Below are 20,220 nucleotides of genomic sequence, written 5' to 3' on the forward strand. Positions count from 1 at the left end.
CCACAAACCATGACCTGAGCTGAAATCAAGAGTCAGACATTTAACAAGACACCCAGGCACCCCTACTTACTGGAATTTAAATAAAAACGTGACCATTAAAAAAAAAAAGAAACTTACATCTACTCTTTATACAATATCAGACAATAATTTATAGCTTGAAACCATCAGCTATTGAATATCTATACACTACAGGGGTACCTGGCTAGCCCAGTCAGTAGAGCATGTGGCTCTGGATCTCAGAGTTGTGAATTCAAGCTCCATGCTGGGTGTGAAGCCTACTTAAAAAAGAAAGGGGAAAAAATATATCTGAAGTGAAGACAGGTCAGTATTATGTAAAAATGAAAAACTTCTCAACAGTTAATAGCAAAAACTTAAGATAAAAATAAGGCAATGAGCCTGATAATATTAAATATAGATGGGGATATAGGGTCAATGAAACCCTCTTTCACTGCTGGTGGAAGCATAAGCAGTACCAATTAAGTTGTATATACACACACTCTAAGAACCAGCAATTCCACTCCTAATAATACACTCAACAAACACATACATATATGCGCCAAAAATATGCACAAGAACATTCATAACTGCAACATTCAGTTTAGCCCAAAATTGGGAAAAAATCAAAATGTCCATTAACTGAATATATACCTTGTGGTAAGTCATACAATAGAATATAACAGGGCAATTAAAGTGAATGAACACTCTTCCATACATGACACGGATGAATCTCACAAACGTTTAGTGATAGGGATGAGACTCTAAATAGGACATACACAGTACCATTTATATAGTTCAAAAATAGGCAAATTCATTGATGGTATAGCTTTATGGAAGAATAAAAGTACTGTCACACCACTGAAATTTGGTGAAAATCCACTGAGCCACAATGCTGATACACTTTTCTATACATATACCTATCTCCCCCTGTCTATTGGTTATATTAATTAGCTGAGGCTGTCACACAAAATACCACAGACTGAGTGGCTTAAGCAACAAATTTATTTTTTCACAATTCTGGAGACTAGAATTCCAAGATCAAGGAGTGAACTCAGTTGGTTTCTTTGTGAGACCTCTCTCCTTGGCTTGTTGACAGGCCTCCTTTCCCTGTGTCCTCACATGGTCTTCTCTGTACATCGCTACATCCTTATGTTCTCATAAGGACATCAGTCATAATGGATTAGGGCCCACCTAATGACCTCATCATACCTCTTTAAAGTCTCTGTCCCCAAACACAGTCACATTCTGAAGTACTGGTGGTTAGAACTTCAACATATCATACTTTGAGTGGACAGAGAATTGCTTAGAACATGTGATACACTTCAATAAAAATTATGCAAGAAATGAAGGCAACAAAAAAGCAGATATTTTAACTAAAAATGGATTAAAGTTTCCTATAAAATATGCAAAGAATTGACATACATTTAGAAAGTCAATACTCTGACTCCACTTGACAAGGGATCTTGAAAAGGTAGCAGATTCAGGTATTAAGCCAACACAAACTAAAAGGTCAACAAGAAACTGAAATAAGCACTGATCACAGGTGCCAAGTCTCACATATTAAATAAACAAAATACATACAAATGACAAAAGAATTGGGAAACTGGTACATGTACATATCGATGGGGGCATTACAAAATTAATCTACTCTTTCTGGCATGTAATCTGTTAAAATGTTATAGAAGATATAAAGGTGTTTTAACCCTTGTCTCTATACTTCCCAAAAAGGAAAATATCCCAAGAAAGTAAAATCTTTCAAAAACTATTAAGAGGTATTTTTTGAATTCTGAAATAGAAACAACTCCAATAGAAACAACTCCAGGGATGACAGAATAAACAGGCTACAAACAGAAAAAACATTTTTAAAATATAAACTACGTAGATATAAGGAAATGTTTACGTAAAATAAGATTATTTAAAGATACTGCTTAATGACAAGGGTCAGATGTGGATATAAGTGTAAACAGGGGTCTTTGTGAATCTCCTCACCTCACTCCTTTGTTTAAAACTCTTCAAGGTTTGCTCAGCACACAGAGATGTACAAGGCCCTTCATCGTCCGGGTGGCTACTGTATTTCTAGCCTCCTTTCTCACCACTCCAATTTTATTATCACTGTACCCTTCATCCTACCAAAGTTCTTGCAGTTTCCAAATTTTGACATCCTTTTTCTCATGCCTCTTGCTCAAAATGCCTCCCCCACTCATCTTCTGGTAACAAATTCCAACCAACTCTCCCTTCCACACCTAATTCAACCAGAGGTGTGACCTTCCCTGTGCCTCCAATAATTGAGTACAGTCCTTTATCATACCACTTCCTCTATAGGACTCGCTACACTTTCTCCCCACAAAACTGTGAGCTCTTTGAGGGCAGATTTTCGTTCCTATTTGTGTCCTAAAAGTACAGAATAACAGCTTGATAAATGAAATTAATGAATGATAAAGAGTAAATGAAGAATACGAATTTTTCTTGTAATTTTACCGAAACAATGTGAACGTAAATCACTTTAAATAAATATTGATTTTTAAACAAAAATATTTTCTCGCTCTTCAGGATAATTTTTCTTCAATCAGGCGGCAGCTTAACACTTATGGTAACAGGTCGTCAGACTACCACAGAGCAAAAATGTATTAGTGCCAGTATTTAGCCACAGCTGTCCTTTAAATGATGTCCTAACATTCCCTCTCAGAATAGTTAACAGATTTAATCCAATCCTCCAGCTTTACCTAAAAAATATAAACCAGGAGGCCAGGTATCAAGATCAGTAAAGGTAAAACTTGTTCCCTTCTGTTATCTGAGAAGTGGACAGGATTTGAAACCCCCCCACAACTAGTATTTGCCTGCAGTCACCTTACCATACAAGAATATTGTGGAAGGAAGAAATGACTCCCTGCATGGGGGGGGGGGGGGGGGGGGAGGAAAAAAGAAAAAATCAGAATGCTAAGTAGGGGCTTCTGAGACTTTCAAGAAATAAACCCTTTTCAAGTCAGCGTCCTTTAAAACTAGCAATACCTGCTGAGAGAAGGGAAAGTCCACCCTGCAAAAATTCAAACAGGCCTGGGGATTTCATTACGAAAAGAAACTTCCCCTTTCACAAGCAAAAAGGAAGATTTATTGTCACTGTGACAGACTCTAAAACTATGTCCATAATTAAACAGACCACACGGATTCCATAATCAAAAAGAGAAAGGCGGAAGTCCGGACACGCACATGAAAACAAAACCCTGCCTCTGCAAAATCCTGCCACACACACACACACACAAAAACAAAATCCTGCAATCCTGCTCTTGAAGGTTACCCGAGCATTTGGTTCCTTGGGGGTAGGGGATTTTTGGGGGGCAAAACAGGTTAAAACCACGTCCAAAGGGAAAGTGGAATTATCTGTTGATTTCAACTGCGCTGATAATCCTTGGCTCTTTTCCCAGGACTGTGAGAACTGCCTGCAATATCCTCTTGCTGAGTTTCTGTTTCTCCTAAAAGCCCTCTCTAGCCATAAACAGCGCTTCGCTGGGATTTTCCCTGTCCTTCTGCCCAGGCAGGAAAGTGGGGTTTTTTTCTCGGAGCTTTCAAGGCAATTTCGGAAAGGCGTCCTTCGGAAAGGCGACAGCACAGGCCTGGGCTGAGGGCGACAGCGTCACCCTTCATTTCCACGTGCCACCCCTACCCCTAGGTGCTTGGTGGGGTACAGTCCCACCCCTCAGCGGGGCCTCCACACGAGCCCTCCCATCCGGCTTGTTAGCGGCGTAAATTAGCCCCTTCTGTGTAATATAAACAAGGCTGGCCTTCCGCGGCTCCTGACCCTAGGACCCCCTTTCTCTTGTCCAAAACGCCTTGTCCCTGTCACTACAAACCATGGTCGGAGGACCCTCCCAAGCCTCACCTGGCCGCCTCAGCCCCGATAACCAAGCCCTTTGGAGGCCATTGGTCCCTCCAGCGTCAACCCAAGCCTCGTGTGGAAACTGCAAAACAGGCCCCGCTCCTGGCGTCCCCCAAGGAAACGTGGCCTCCGGGGTCGGGGGGCTGTGGGCCGGATACGGGGCATAGAGGAGAACTCCCAAGGAGCTCGGCCACTACCTTTCTCTCGATGCGTTCCTCCAGCCGCCTCAGCACGGGTACCACAGGCGGGAGCGAGCTGCGCCTGTAGCCTCTCCACTGAAAGTTCTGGAAGCGGGCTGGCTGGGCATGCGCAGTGCTCGCACCTCAGCCTCTAGGGAGGTCACCTGGTCTGGCCTCCCGCCTCCCCCCTCTCAACTCCCGCGAAACAAGACAGTGCCACGCACGCACGCACGCACGCACGCACGCGCAGTGTCGAGACAGGCCGGGAGCCTTCGTTCACTCTTGTATTCCCTAGGTCCTGCGCGCCAGGCACGGTGGTGGGACGGGGATGCTCGAAAGCCTTCCTCGTTCCTGTGGCGGAAGGAGATTGGACTATAGGATTTCTGGTGAAGGTGGCATTGCCTTCGATGTCAGCACTCGGTGGTGTGAGATTATCTGTAAGAACCCTGAGCAAGTCTGGGGGGTCAGTGAAATCTTCCCAGAGTTCATGCCATCCTGGATATCCAAGGTGAGTAAGGTTACTACTACTAGGCTAGCGAGGCAGCGCAGGCGCAGCATTCCAGGCAGGGAGGCCACGAGCAAAAACAGCGCGATGCGTAAGAGGCATGGTCCCTTTGAAGAACGGAGGGAAGAAAGGATGTGGGAGCAGAGTCCTGCAGGCAGAGTCTGGAAAGGTGGGCAAGGGCCGACCATGCTGGACCTTATTGTTTATCCTAAGAAATTTTTGTCTCCTTTTTCTTTGCTAGAAAGAATGATCTCTAGCTTTGTGGTACTTTGCGGTTAACAATGAATTGTTGCCATTAACTTTAACAACCTGTGAGGTCAGTAATAGTTTTATCAGCAGAGGGAACAGAGGCTTGCAGAAGTTAAGTATTTTGCAGTCATTAAGTAGCAAAGCTGGGACTTAAACCCAGCTCTACGTTATGCACGGTCAGTCATTACCAGAATTAAGCATTACCGAGTGAATAAGCTGTATCAAAGGTCACCACAAGTTTTCTTTGAAAAGAGTTCTGCATTAAAAGTCATCAAAAAATCGGTCAAAAAATGCACACCATGTTACAGAAAATCCTAGTATATGTTCCCCATTATTCTACAGCATGCATTCGCATTGGGGATGGGATGGGGAAGGAGATTACCCTCAAGGGAACAAAAATTGGTCCTTGGGGGAACTGAAAAAATTTTAGATGTTACACATATTAGTGGCCCAGCCAAGTTTAATCCTACCCAACAAAATCTTATTTTTTAAGGGTTCGTTTTAATTTAATCTCAGGAGAGGCAATAACAAAAAAAAAAAAAAAGTTAAATGTTGTGAACCCAAATATCCATCGATTGATGAATGGATGAAGACAATGAGGTATAGATAGACAACGAAATATTATTTGGCCATTAAAAAAAATGAAATCTTGCCATTTGCAACAACACGGATGGAGCCAGAGAGTATTATGCTAAGTGAAATAAGTCAGAGAAAATACCGTATGATTTCACTCATATGTGGAATTTAAACAACAAAACAAATGAGCGAAAGGGAAAAAAAACAGAGAGGCAAATCAAGAAATAGACTCTTAACTATGGAGACCAAACTGATGGTTACCAGAAGGAAGGTGAGTGAGGGATGGGTTGAATAGGTGATGGGGATTAAGGAATGCACTTGTGATGAGCACCAGGTGTTGTATGGAATTGTTGACACTATGTTGTACACCTGAAACTAATATTACACTATATGTTACTGGGCTTTAAATTAAAACTTTAGGGGCATCTGGGTGGCTCAGTCGGTTAAGTGTCCAACTTCAGCTCAGGTCATTATTTCACAGTTGGTGAGTTCAAGCCCCACATCGGGCTCTGTGCTAACAGCTCAGAGCCTGGAGCTTGCTTCGGTTTCTCTGTCTAGCTCTCTCTCTGCCCCTCTCCTGCTTGTGTTCTCTCTCAAAAATAAATAAACATTAAAAAAAAAAAAAGAACTTTTTTTGCAGTAATGGAACCTCCAAATTTTAGTGAATCAACCAAAATACAGATCACATTTCCTAACTTCCTGTGCAGCTAGGTGTGACCACATGAATAAGTTCTGGCCCGTGGAAAGTGATGAGTAAAACTTCCAGATAGGTCTGAAAATGAGAAACATGCCCTTTTTCTGCCATACCACCATCCTGTCCCTGGAAAGTAGACATGATGGCAAGCCCCTTTGAGCCATATACTAGACATGAACATATACCTAGACATATACTGGGGACATGAACCTAGAGATGATAATAAAGCAAATGATAGAAGGAGCCTGAGTTGGGGCACCTGGGTGGCTCACTCAGTTAAGCGTCCAACTTTGGCTCAGGTCATGATCTCGCAGTTCGTGAGTTCAAGCCCCGCATGGGGCTCTGTGCTGACAGCTCAGAACCTGAAGCCTGCTTTGGATTCTGTGTCTCCCTCTCTCTGCTCCTCCCCTGCTCATGCTTATTCTCTCTCTCTCTCTCCTCTCTCTCAGAAATAAGTCTCTCTCAGAGAGACTTAATGCAGCAGAACCACCATACAAGCCCTAGTCCACCTGCCTCTGTCAGGGAGAAATACACTTCTGTATTAGTCACTATTAATTTGGGTCTCTATTATATGCAATTAATCCCTTGTTCCTTTTTAAATTTATTATTATGATTAAAAAAAACATAGCATCAAATCTACCATTTTAATCATTTCTAAGTGTACAGTTCAGTAGTCTTTAGTTATATTCACATTGTTGTACAACTGATCTCTAGAAGTTTTTAATCTTATAACCCCGAAACTCTTCACCCACTAAAGACTCATTTCACCTCACCCTTTCCCCCAGCCCTTTGCAGCCACCTTCCCACTCTCTGTTTCTAAGATTTGACTTTAGATATTTCATATGAATATTGTCCTTTTGTGACTGGCTTATTTCACTTAGCATAATATCAAGGATCATCCATGTTGTAGCATGTGACAAGATTTCCTTTTTTAAGACAACATAATTATGTATATATACTACATTTTCTTGATCCATTCAACTGTAAACGGACATTTGGGTTGCTGTGCCTCTTGGGTATTGTAAATAATGCTAAGATGAACATGGGTGTGCAAATATCTCTTTGAGAGCCTGCTATGGATTCTTTTGGACATATTCCCAGAAGTGGGATTTCTGGATCAAATGGTAATTCCATTTTCCATTTTTTAAGAAACCTCCATATTTTTTTCCATAATGGCTACACCATTTTATATTCCTACCAACCGTGTACAGGAGTTCCAACTTCTCTACATCCTTTCCAACACTTGTTATTTTCTGGTTTTTGATAGTGGCATCCTGATGAGTTTGAGGTGATATTTCACTGTGGTTTTGATTTGCATTCCCCTAACAATTAGTGATGTTGAGCATCTTTTTATATGCTTGGGCCTTTTGTATATTTTCTTTACAGAAATGTCTATTCAAGTCTTTTCCCGCTTTTTAAACCAGTTATTGGAGTTTTGTTGTTGTTGTTGTGTTACAGAAGTTCCTTATATATTTGGATCTTAACTCCTTATCAGATATGTGATTTGAATTCATTCCATTGGTTCCTTTTTTACTCTATTGTTTCCTTTGATTGTAAAAGTTTCTAAGTTTGATGTAGTCCCATTTATCTTTTTTCAACTGGTCCCTATACTAACTAGTCTAACCATTTTAAAAAATAATAAACCGTAGCAGGAGTGATACAAAAAAAAAAAAATGAGCTTGCCACAGTAGAAAATGACCTGGTCCCTAAGGATATTAAGATGCTGACTGTTTAAGATTTTTGGGTAGACAATACAGAAAAAATAAATGTAGCCATACAGAAGGATATTATAAATAGTAAGAAAATTTGGAAAGTGTACTATTTATCTGGACTTTAGTATTTTCTGTCTGGAAAGCACATCTCCAACCCTCCAACCCTTGTTGTGTAATATTCATTATGTAACCTATTCTTCACCCAGGTGAGTAGCTGTGATTTTGCTAAAGGCTGCTGGTGATGCTGGTTTCATATCCTTATAATAAACTACCCATTTATGTGAAATGGAAGTAAAACATGCAGAAATTCCCTTGGATATGAGAGTAGGGTTTCCCCCAGCACAATTAAGTTTGTGGTCAGTTTAGCTACATCAGCTAAAAATACCAGCCAATCAGAGTTTAGGAGAGAATTGAATTTCCCAAATAAATGATTCCCAGGAGCGTGTTCTCTATAGAAATTCTCAGGCTTGCAATCCAATACAGAAGTGATTCAATAGAACTCCATTCTATCACTATGAAGAAAAGTGGTATTCCTCTTTTGTTGAGTATCATCTTCCTGACTCTGCTTGGCGGTCAAGGTAAGGGGTTCTGAGTTATATTAGGTTAGTAAAGTTAGAGATATAAATTGCTATTGAAGTCTCTTGATTTGCCCAATAAAGTTGATTACATGCATCAGATAGTGATATAAGTCATTCATGAAAGGTTCTCAGTGATGTAGTTGATTGTCCAAAGTTGATTTTTTTTCCTGAGAGAGAGAGGGAGAGAGGAGGGGGTGCAGGTGAGCCAGAGGCAGAGAGAGAGCGCAAGAATCCCATGAAGGGCAGAGAGAGGGAGAAGGAGAGAAGCAGGGCTCACACGAAGTGGGGCTCACGCAGAGCGGGGCTTGAACTCACGAACCGTGAGATCATGACCTGAGTCAGAGACAGATGCTTAACCTACTGAGCCACCCAGGCATCCCTACAAAGTTGATTTCTAAGACCTGCTAAGTCAAACATTGATCTTCTCAGTCTGGATGTGTGAATTCCTGACATGTAGTAACTGTTCAATAAATGCCTGTTGAACGGGGTGATAATGAGGTCAAAAGGTTTGTCCCCTAAATCATTTTTATAGCCCTTGACACTGTTTCTTGATAAGTATGTCTGTGGTTAACCAATTAAGGGTCCAATAATCAGGTCTCTAATCTGTTTACTAACTACCATTGGGCAAATTAATGAACTTTTCTAGACTTGAGTTTCCTCAGTTGTAAAATGGAGATTTATAGTCATGCTTTTACTACCTACCACTCGATGTGTGGCATATAGTAAGCACTGAGTAAATATATGTTGAATGAATGAAAGAATTAAGGAATGAAGATAGTGTATTTCAAAGGGTTTTTAAAGGTTTAAAGCACTATCAAAAAGCAAGGCAGTGGGGAGGATGAGGATGATGGTTGTAATTTGTTATTATAAGTATAGCTTTCTGTCTAAAACCAGCTCCATTCCCCTAATGTCAGTAATAAATGGCTTTGGGAGTTGCTTAAGAAATTGTGGTCCATATAGCACACGTGAATCAGGTGTGTGTCTGACCTGTGATAGGCATTTGTTAAATATTGCAAAAATCTCCAGGGGCGCCTGGGTGGCTCAGTTGGTTAAGTGTCCAACTTCAGTTCAGGTCATGATCTCACAGTTCATGAGTCCAAGCCCCACATCAGGCTCTGAACTGACAGCTCAAAGCCTGGAGCCTGCTTCAGATTCTGTGTCTCCCTTTCTCTCTCTGCCCATGCCCCGCTTATGTTCTCTCTGTCTCTCTCAAAAATAAACATTAAAAAAATTTTTTTTAATTTCCTTTCTTAAGGTTGTAAGATATGGTAGTTAAAAGCAATGCATTTGGGGCGCCTGGGTGGCGCAGTCGGTTAAGCGTCCGACTTCAGCCAGGTCACGATCTCGCGGTCCGTGGGTTCGAGCCCCATGTCGGGCTCTGGGCTGATGGCTCAGAGCCTGGAGCCTATTTCCCATTCTGTGTCTCCCTCTCTCTCTGCCCCTCCCCCGTTCATGCTCTGTCTCTCTCTGTCCCAAAAATAAATAAACATTGAAAAAAAAAATTTTTTTTTAATAAATAAATAAATAAATAAATAAAAGCAATGCATTTGGACTCAAAAAAACCTAAACTGAAATCCTGCTCCTGCCCCCAAAAGCTAAATTACTGTGTTCTTTACATAACTTCTTTGAACCTTAGCTTCTTTATCTATAAAATGAAGATAATACCTCCTTCAGAGTTTGTGGAAATGATTAACAGTGTGGGTTCACAGCTTGGGAGCCTTTCTGGTGTGATCTAAAATGGGCCTCCTTAATCAGAGGGCAGGGAGAGATCAAAAAAGAGTCAGGCCACTCCAAGTTGGTAGGTTGCAGTTGTAATAGTATCAAAGGGAACTTACATAGGAGGTTTGTCTTGGGTGCCCACCAACCCCTAAAAACTTATAAAGAGGCCCTAACTTGGCTTAGTCATGTATGCAATGCAGGTATTTTCAACATCACATCACTATCTCAAGGCTGTGTTCTTGGCTTGGAGAAGCCTCTGGGAGCCAGAAAAGCAAGAGGAACCCACATTCCAAGGACAGGGGAGGGGAAGAGGAGTCTCCTGGGGCCCAGGTCCAGCTCATAGGTCAATTAGCAGTAACCTTTTTTTTTTTTAATCACTTTCCTCAACAGACAGACACTAATGTGACAGTAATAATCATGACTAAGTCAAATGTATCATTTTGATGGATCACCTAAATTGAGACTTTGCCTTGGGGTGCCTGGGTATCTCAGTCTGTTGAGCATCTGACTCCTGGTTTCAGCTCAGGTCATGATCCTAAGGTCATGGGATGGAGCCCTGCATCAAGCTCCACTTGAGCGTACAACCTGCTTAAGATTCTCTCCCTCTGTCCCTCACTCTAGCACATGCTCTAAATAAACAAATAAATAAATAGAGACATTGCCTTAAATCAATGTGCTCTACCTTCTTTCCCTTAGGAACCCTAATAATGAGGAATAGACGCTGTTTCTGCATCAACACCAGCCAAGGGACAATCCACCTAAAATCCTTAAAGGACCTTAAACAATTTGCCCCAAGCCCTTCTTGTGAGAAAACTGAAATCATGTAAGTAACAACTCATCCAAAACACATGTACCATATTGGCAGGAACGTTAAATTTAGTGTGAATATTAGCCTCACAACACTTGTTCAAATTCAGATGGTTTCCCCTTCATAAATCTGAGCTACTTCTTTTTTTAGTTCTAAATAATAAGGAACTTCTGGTAGAGATTAGAACCAAGGATAATATATTATCAAGCATGTACAAAATATTTAATGCAGATAACCCAAAAAAGAAAATAAAAATCATTTATAGTTCTACCACTGGTGATAAATGCTAGTCACTCCTTGCCCTTGTCTTCCAAATTTCCCTTATTTGCATTTGTGTGCATATATAGATGCCACATATATATACATATACATACACAAAAATAAAATCGTACAGTATGTACTCTTACAGACTGCCTTTTTATTAACACTATATCATGAACATTTCCTCATGTCGGTAAATCTTCTATAATACCATTTTTTCTGATAATGTCATTGTTAATGGCCAAATTATATTCCATCCTATGGATGTACCATAATTTATATGAGCAATGCTTAAATGTAGATTATTTCCAATATTTTGCTATTGAAATCAAACTGTTACTGTGGCAGTATTGTGTCTTTAGTTCTTTCCTATTAATAATAACTTTTCATGGGGTGTTATATGGAAGTGTTGAATCACTATATTGCACACCTGAAACTAATAGTACACTGTTAATTAGAATTTAAATAAAAACTCAATAATAACATTTCTAAAGATTAGAATCACTAGTTTTAGTCTTTTGAAACCTAAATCAAGGCTGATCTATAGAACAGGTATTCGTACCCTCAGATTATACAGAGAAATTAAAGAAAAAAATTTTTAATTGTTCCTGGAGAGTCTGCTGTAATTTAAAAAATTCAACCAGTCTGTTAATCGTGTTTCAGAAAAATATTTTACGTTTTAGGGAGTTTCATTAGAAAATTTAGCATAACTCATGTTGATTTTCACAGTTTCTACAAAAAAGTAGCTATATTAACAGCTTTTCTATTTTGCTTCTTCACTTAAACATAAATAACTATTTCCAACAGAGCAGCACTAATATTGTCATTACATATAAGTTTAAGTTTCTCTTATTGCATATATCAGTTGGATTTTTTTAATTTAGGGCTGTGTGCTATCCTAGAAATTTGCCCAAGTCCCCTCACTCACTAAGAAAACGAAAAGGCAGGAAGGAAGACTGGAAGTCTCAGATGCTTATTGTGATAACACAAATACATTCTAATTGGGGGACTTCATTCTGAGAGTAAGATGAGGAATTTAAATTATTGAAGGTAAAATAAATCTTGTTGCTATTTCCTTGGCAGTGTGACAATGAAGAATGGGGATCAAACGTGTCTAAACCCAGATTCAGCAGATGTGAAAGAATTGATTAAAGAGTGGGAGAAACAGGTTAGTGACTAGGAGGAACAAAGTTTTCTTTCTTTTAGAAATTAACTTTTGAAGACAAAGAATTTATGTGGTTCCTTTAAGGGTATGTTTTTCATTTATGTTATTGCGCTTCTATCTTGTTCCTAGAATAATGTCATCACTGTGAGGTATAATTGTATTTTTGCATGTAGTATCACTTGTCTGTCTCCTCCACTAGAAGTACATGTGTATTGAATTGAAAGGTAGACACTGAGGGTGGAAAGGTAATAAAGTATAAGCCCTCCCTGATGTAGCAAATGCACTAACAGTTATAGCACAATGTGAGAAATATGAAATAAAGATATGTACAAGAGTCTTGAAGATTATAGAAGGGGTAATTAATTTTGCCAGAAGGAGGAGCAGGGAGAAAGTGTTAAGGAAGACTTTTCATATGACTGGGGTCTTGAAGAATAAGTAGTTCACCAAGAGAGTAAGGACAGCATGAAAAAGAAGCATAGACCATGAGAGAGCTTGCTGTATTCAGGGAGCCTCAAGTAATGTGGCTGGAGTTGTATGAAGGGAGTGAAAAGTAGAAAAGTAGACCAGGACAAAGTGGGAAGAATCCTGTGTAATGTGCTCAGGAGTTAAATTTGAAGAGGGCCACAGAATATGTAGCTGGGAACTTGGCTTCAGGAGTCTGACAGTCTGGTGGTTCTGCCACATACTAGCTATGCAACTTTGGGCAAGCCACCCTCTCCAGGCCTCCCTCTCCTCCTCTGTAAAAAGTGGATGATAATAGTACCAGCCTCAGGTTGGAGTTTGGACAGGTGGGTTGTAAGCAGAATTAGAGTAAAGGCAGTAATAGGCCAAGAGAATAGACAAAAGAAGATCAGTTACAAGGCTGTGGCCTCCTGCTCAAAGTCAGTGATGTAAAGAGAAGCAAAAGGAGCCCCTCTGAGAGTGAAGCAACTTTAAACCAGGTTTGAAGACTTGAAAACAAAACAAAACCACAGTCTGGAAAGTCCAAATATAATGTAAAGAAGGAAAAATGGTAAGATAAAGAAACATTACCCTTGTTTTCCTTCTCCTTACAGGTGAGCCAAAAGAAAAAGCAAAAGAAAGGGAAAAAAATTCAAAAAAGCAGGAAAATTTTTAAAGTTAAAAAATCTCAACATCTTCATCAAAAGAAGACCACATGAGCAACCACTTTACCAACCTTATACCCAAAAGGTTCTTCTTAATTATGATGAAATAATTCCAAAAGGAGATGGCATCTTAATCCATAAGCTTTTTATTTGGAAATTTTCAAGCATTATTATGAAATTGTAATTAAAGCTAGAAAGTTGCTTTTGAAATCTAAACATTAAGAATTGTTACAGGCTATAGTTTGACTCTGTTCTTCTACCTCCAGCCAACTGAATTCCGTCATGCTTAAGACCACGGTCTTAACACCCACATCTGGACAAATGTGCACACAATCACATCCTGTACACAGTCGCATCCCACACACAACAGCTGCTTAGAAGATCAGCCCTGCACTTCCCACAAATTCCAGCCCCTAGAGAATATTCTGAGGCACATGTCGGCAAGCCCCAGCCCGTCAGCATGCTAATAAGCCTAGCAGTTTGGAATCGAGATGGACCTCACCAAGCTGCCGTGGCCATCTGCATCTGTATTTGAATCTGCCCACAGGCCTCACAGTGTATCTGACAGACCCAAGCTGGTTGTTTCTGTGGGCCACCACTGAAGAACACTAGCACTTGGCTTTCAGAACCTTCTGTCCAGCTTTTGAGGACATTAGACTCCATCATGCCTGCCCACGCTGACCTTATTGTTCACCTTTGCTTCAGTCAAGCCTGTTCCTCACCATTCTACCACAATTTAGTGCCTATCTCTGCTATAACGTCATGCTCTCATTCACCTGGGTCTACTCCTTTTCACTCTTATGCTAGCACTCCATAGGAATGCCTTCTTCTCCCCACTCATCCTCATTTGACCCAGTCTTTGATTCAGTTTAATCCTGCCTCTTAACTAAAATCTTCTGGACACTTGGATTATTTTAAAACTCCAAGTTCACTTGTGTTCAATACCACATAGGTGAACACTCAATTGTTTTCTGATTATTTTTTGCATGTTTATTTCTCAAACCAGATTGTCAGCCCCTTGAGGGCAGGGACCACAGTTCATTTCCTTGATTCTGTCACCATGCCTAGTATACTATGAACTAGGTTTTCAATAATTTTTTAATTACAAATTTTACAAGTAGGAGGGCAACCAGACTGCCTCCTCAGGGCAGGATCTGGCTATATTGGCTACTCCATAATGTCTAACCCCTGGTAACCTCTTTTACTCATTATCTTTACGCCATTGTCACTGCAGGAATAGGAGCTGATGCAACATTCTTGTTTTATGACAGGATGTTAACTTCACCTCTCGAACAAACAAAAATGCTTAAAACACCGGATATTCTGAACTATTTTCATAAAATAATACAGGATGCTGAGTATCACAGAATCTTACAATAGGAAGGAGCTTTCCTGTCCAACTTTTACCCACCTCATACAAAAATTCCTTTAATACTATTCCCGGGACAAGCCTCAGTTCTCTATGTCTGACAAGAAAACCACCAAGTTCCTTTTGAAAACTCATTTTAGATAAATATAAATTTCATTCTCAGTTTAACCTATTTCAGAGTTTGTAAAGTATTGTGATTATCAATTGCCATGCCAGCTTTCATGAAAAAGGGGGAAGGGTATTAAGAAACCAAGAGCTGGAGAGAGTAGCAAATCCTGTTAGTGGTGGCATGGCTGGTGCCCAGTTAGCCTCAAAAGGGCTTGGAAACCCTCTTGAAGAGGAGGTTCAGTGAATTATGTAGGAAAGGACATCTTTGGCCAGAATTTAAACTTACACCTACTTTGCCAGATTTTGTCACTTCTTACACTGCAGGTGATTTTTAGTGTTGCCCAGCAATGATCCCACCCAAACAGCATCATATCTAATTGTGAAACTCTTTAGCTCCTTCCATGAAACCCCTGAAAACTCCACACATTTCATAGTTTGAGAGTCTGTGACCCAGTTCCCACAGGTAAAGTGGACAGTGTGTAACAACCAGAGACAACATGTTTTGACTAAGTACCTATGACATATATGTACGTGATAAGCATTCATCATTTATATATATATATATGTATACTCTCTAAGCAAATAATTATTAAGTTCAAAGCAGTTCTGGCATATATACCTTGTACTTTGAAATATTTTCTTTCTTTAAAGGCAAGGGCATCAATAAATAGACCATTGATCAGAAAACAAATACTGATTGGGGCACCTGGGTGGCTCAGTTAAGCGTTTGACTCTTGGTTTTGGCTCAGGTTATGATCTCACAGTTCATAGGACAGCATGACAGCACAGAACCTGCTTCAGATTCTCTCTCTTCCTCTCTCTCTGCCCCTCCCCTGCTTTTGCGCATGCTCGCTCGCTCTCTCAAAATAGACCTGCATTTTAAAAAAATACTGATTTTTTTAATATCTTGGACATGCACCTCAATCATTGCATGTTTAACAGTAATTATTAGATGTCCTTTTTCATTTGTTTCCATGTCAGATAGGCTATAGTTGAGATAAAGACATGGAAACCCTTTATAGAGCTCTTTGGAGACAGAAGAAAAACTTCTATGGAAAATATGACAACAATGCCTTATAACAACATTGATTTTGAAGAGTTATGTAGAATGCAATTTATTTCCTAGTCCTGAAAGTTAATGCTATTCCAATGAGATATAAACCAGGAAACCAAAACTGTCCTAACCCTTTTTCATATCCTGAAAGTATATATATTGAAATATTATAAAGCCTCAAGTAGTTATGATGGAGCTCTAAACATAACTTCTTTAAGGGTCCAGGAAACTTAGGCTGGAGGTATTATGCAGTGTGGACTAAGAAGGTTGAGAATGAACAACGGATATCAGCCTTGTACATTTGAAGTACACTTGAGAGGCCAGAAAGGTATGATGTTTGGGCAGGTAGCAGCTGCTGATGGTGGACATGACTACTCACAAGGGCCTTAACCTAAGAAACTACAGGATGCTGTGAAAAGAGCTAAGATTCTGGATTCTGAGATATCTTGGTTAAGATCAGAAGCCTACCACTTATTAGCTATGTGACCTCAGTTCAAATATACTGTTTAATCTCCCTATACACCAGTTTCCTTATTCAGGATTGTTGTGAGGAACTGGCCCAGCATATACCTGATGCATAGGAAGTACTCAATGTCAGTCCCAGCCTTCCCTGACCACTTAGCTCTGCTGCACTTTCCTTGCAACAGAGGGTTCCACATCTCATACATGGAAAGATGTTCCCAGGACTAAAAAAATGTGTTGGAAAAATGAGACCAAAAGCTCATTTGACAAGTTTTGTGTATCTACATTTTTTATACTCATATTCCAGACCATCATTGTCCATTTCCTAGATGACAATAGCCTCCCTATTTTACCTCCTGTCTCTCTTGGTCAACTTTTCTCTTGCTTCCTTACCGTTCTGACAGCTAGAATGATCCTTGCAAAGCATAACTCCTAGAATACCACCACTTTGCTCAAAATCCTGTAATTTAGAATTAAGTCAAACATACCAGGGTCTACAAAGCCCCATATGAGTTTAGGCTTTGTGTGCCTTTCTGACCATGCTCCCTCCATCCTTCCCCTTCAAATACTAGCTTCAGCCTCACCTTTTTGTCTCTCAAGTACACTGAGTTCATTTCCTTCTCCGGGCCTTTGTGTATGCTATTCTCTGTTGTGCTGGGCTGTGCTATATCAACTTGGTTAATCTGGGAACTCTGTTTTCCAGAATCCTCTTCCCTGTGTAGTTCTAGGTTAGAGTTTACCAAAGAGGCGTGAGATTTGGAAGGCAGAAGTGAGGGAATGACCATTACTCTTGAATAGAGATGACAGACACAGTGGTATCCAGGGGATTCCAGCTTGCCCTTGGAGTCCTCCATGTTTACCTCATCTTCATGACTGCTGGCCTTGTGACTAACAATGGTCCCAAACCCTCCACCAGATACTTGGAAGTACTTCTGAAGGATTGATTGGTGAATATTTCTCCAACCCCTTAAATATTCTGCCAGACTTTTGCTTCCAAAGATCCTTCCTCATCTGTATAAGATGTTATTCCTATAGTAAATTCTTTATTCCCACAATACTCAGAGAGCCTCTGTTTTCCTAACTGATACACCTGTGCCACCTTCTTCACTTGGCTGTTCCTACCTCATTATTTGAGTTTCAGCTTAAATGTCACTTCACAGAGACTCCGTAATGAAATTGTCATCTTGTCCCCAAACCCTCTCTAGTATAGTGCTTTCCAAAGTCGAGTTGTGTACACCCTCTGGAGTGGATGAGATGAGAATATTCATGAATATTTTTGTCTAGAAAAATAAGAAAGAGCTGAAGATTTACTATAAATCTGAACCTAGTAGTTGATACTGACAGCTTCACTTAATGCATTTGTCAGGTGGTCATGGGTCACATGGAGATTTCCTGCAGAAAAAGTGAGACATACACAACTGGGAGGCATTGACACGTGTCCTCATTCAGTCAGTGGCTTTCAGTGCATTGCAACAATGGGTTGCCCCTTATATGGGCACAGTCTTCTCTGGCTAACTCTAAACTACAACCAAAATTATGAAGATTGTAAGATAGAGTGCTAACCAAGCCAGCCTTCACAAAATGGGCAAATGACTTTAAAAGATTCCTATTAAGAAATTCATATGGGGGGGGGGGCACCTGGGTGACTTGGTTAAGCATCCAACTTCAGCTTGCATCATGATCTCACAGTTTTAAGTTTGAGCCCCACATTGGGCTCTGCAGAGCCTGCTTCAGACCCTCTGTCTCCCTCTCTCTCTGCCCCTCCCCTGCTCACTCTCTCTCTCAAAAATACATAAACATTAAAAAAAAATCATATGGAAGATAATAATAATGCAAACATAAACTAACAAAATAAAACACACATACAGAGGATGCCCGTTATAATTTTATCTAGAAAGGCCCACAATTTACAAAATCTATAGTCTGTTTCTCTTTTATCACAATCTGATAAATCAATCAAATTTCATCACAATCTGAAATTGTCTTTTGAAAATATTTACGTAGTTATTTCCTATCCCCCACTCCACCACAAACATTAAGTTTCTTGACTGCAGAAAGTACTCCTCACCTTGGCATCCATAGTGCTTAGAGCAGTGCCTGTCACTTTGGAAGCACTTAATATGTATTTTTTTAGTTAAGTGACATATGCTTCACCCTAAATCTTCTTCCAGGCCTTTCCCAAATCAATCTCAACCACTCTTACCACAATCATTTAAACTTACCATGCTCACTTCTGCCTTCAATTTCACTGATGGTCTTTTGTTCATCTGCTCCCTTCACCCACCCCCTTCAATCCCATCTGAATCCCACCTATTCATGATTCAAATCTTGCTTTTCCATCCCACCCAGTACTCCATCCCAGAATGCTCCTGGGCACACTGAAATCCTCCCACTGTGAGTACTCTGTCAGAAACTTTAACCATAAGAATTGTTCTCTAATTTAAAATTTAAATTATTTTGCTATGCCAGAAAGCAGTCTGTAGCTGAACAAGCTTTTTATATTAGAGCAACTGTTAAGGAGATCAGTAAAATATTTAGTCTGTAAGCTGTACTTTTGAATTTAAATGCCAGTGATTTCTAGGTGAGTTAATCGGGAAAACTATTTCAGGGTTCTTCATCCCTTCAGGGAAAAAAGAAAGTTGTTTTCTTAACAGAAAGGAAGATACAGGGAGAGATTGCAATTACGGAAGCTTTAGGATACTATCACTTTCTTTTTTGGCCTGTGTAGAGAGAAGATGAAATTAAGTGATAGGAGAAAAAAGCAACCTTCCTTGCTGATAAGGAGTTAGCTAGCTCCTAGGTAGTCACCTGGCCGAGACATCCCTTGAGGCATTTTGATACCAAATTACATTATTTTAAAATTCTGAGGGGACAGGGGTGTTTGACCCTACATTTTAAGGAAGTTAGTAAATCACAAAGGAGCTGTCAAATCTAAGTGCGTTAATAACATTATGGACTGGACCAAACTGATAAAAGATTAGAGGGAAAGGTAGCAAAGTATCCATAATATTTGCTTTCTTTAAAAGCTTGCTATACAGATAAAGAAATTTCATCTTTTAAATACAGTATTTTATTATACTGTTTCAAGTTGACTGTTTTCATAAAGAATTTGTCTTACTTTAAAAAAAAAAAGAAAAAGGAAAGAGTTGCTGGTACCTCCATTTCCAGGGAACAGGGCCTTGGCCTCTGCCTTTTGTGTAGAGCATAGGCCCCATTGGGCCCAGCCACCTATCATCAGCCTTTCTTAAGCATCAGAGTAGACAGCCTGCATTTCCTCCACAAGGAGGAACTGAAAATCAAAACCTGTAAGTATGAGATGAGAAATGTCAAAATAAACTATATAATAGGAAAAAAGTGTTGTTATGTGTGTGTCATCAATTTTTATATTAACTTAAACAAATTTTTATTTATGTTATAAACAGCAGAATTTACATCTATCTGATAAAATAAACGTCTATCAAGGAAGATAGATGTCTCTTGTTTGGAGCCTTTGATTAGGGCCAGACTAACATAGGAGTTTTTATGGAATCGAAATTGAAGCAAAAGTGAGGGGTGCCTGGGTGGCTCAGTGGGTTAAGCGTCCCACTTTAGCTCGGTCATGATCTCACAATTCATAGGTTCAAGCCCCATGTCCAGCTCTGTGCTGACAAATTGGAGCCTGGACCCTGCTTTGGATTCTGTGTCTCCCTCTCTCTCTCTGCCCCTTCCAGGCTTGTGCTCGCTCTTTCTCGCTCTCTCTGTCTCAAATAAATATATTTTTTCAAAAAGGCAAAAGGGAGCTAAATTTCTCTGAATAATGAGAAA

At 40.0% G+C, this 20,220-nt stretch overlaps 2 protein-coding genes across 4 annotated transcripts in view; one reads left to right on the forward strand and one right to left on the reverse strand.

Annotated features, from left to right (window-relative positions):
* ART3 (ADP-ribosyltransferase 3 (inactive)) overlaps window positions 1–4,213 on the reverse strand; it is a 141,509-nt gene extending 137,296 nt beyond the window's left edge. The window contains exon 1 of the mRNA XM_043572437.1: window positions 4,069–4,213. The gene's annotated coding sequence lies outside the window, so the exon portion shown is untranslated. The remainder of the gene's footprint in view (window positions 1–4,068) is intronic.
* Window positions 1,235–13,654, forward strand: CXCL9 (C-X-C motif chemokine ligand 9). 3 transcript variants are annotated; one of them, XM_043572446.1, is made up of 4 exons: window positions 1,235–1,361; window positions 10,780–10,906; window positions 12,236–12,320; window positions 13,373–13,654. In XM_043572446.1, the coding sequence occupies exons 2-4, from the start codon at window positions 10,791–10,793 to the stop codon at window positions 13,475–13,477; spliced, it is 306 nt and encodes a 101-aa protein (XP_043428381.1). In that variant the 5' UTR covers window positions 1,235–1,361; window positions 10,780–10,790; the 3' UTR covers window positions 13,478–13,654. The 3 variants fall into 3 exon arrangements, with proteins under 3 accessions (XP_043428381.1, XP_043428380.1, XP_043428379.1); XM_043572445.1 differs by lacking the exon at window positions 1,235–1,361 and adding an exon at window positions 4,337–4,558; XM_043572444.1 differs by lacking the exon at window positions 1,235–1,361 and adding an exon at window positions 8,233–8,364.
* The last annotated feature ends 6,566 nt before the right edge of the window (window positions 13,655–20,220 follow it).

The sequence above is a fragment of the Prionailurus bengalensis genome, chromosome B1, assembly GCF_016509475.1.
Source record: "Prionailurus bengalensis isolate Pbe53 chromosome B1, Fcat_Pben_1.1_paternal_pri, whole genome shotgun sequence".
NCBI lineage: Eukaryota > Metazoa > Chordata > Mammalia > Carnivora > Felidae > Prionailurus > Prionailurus bengalensis.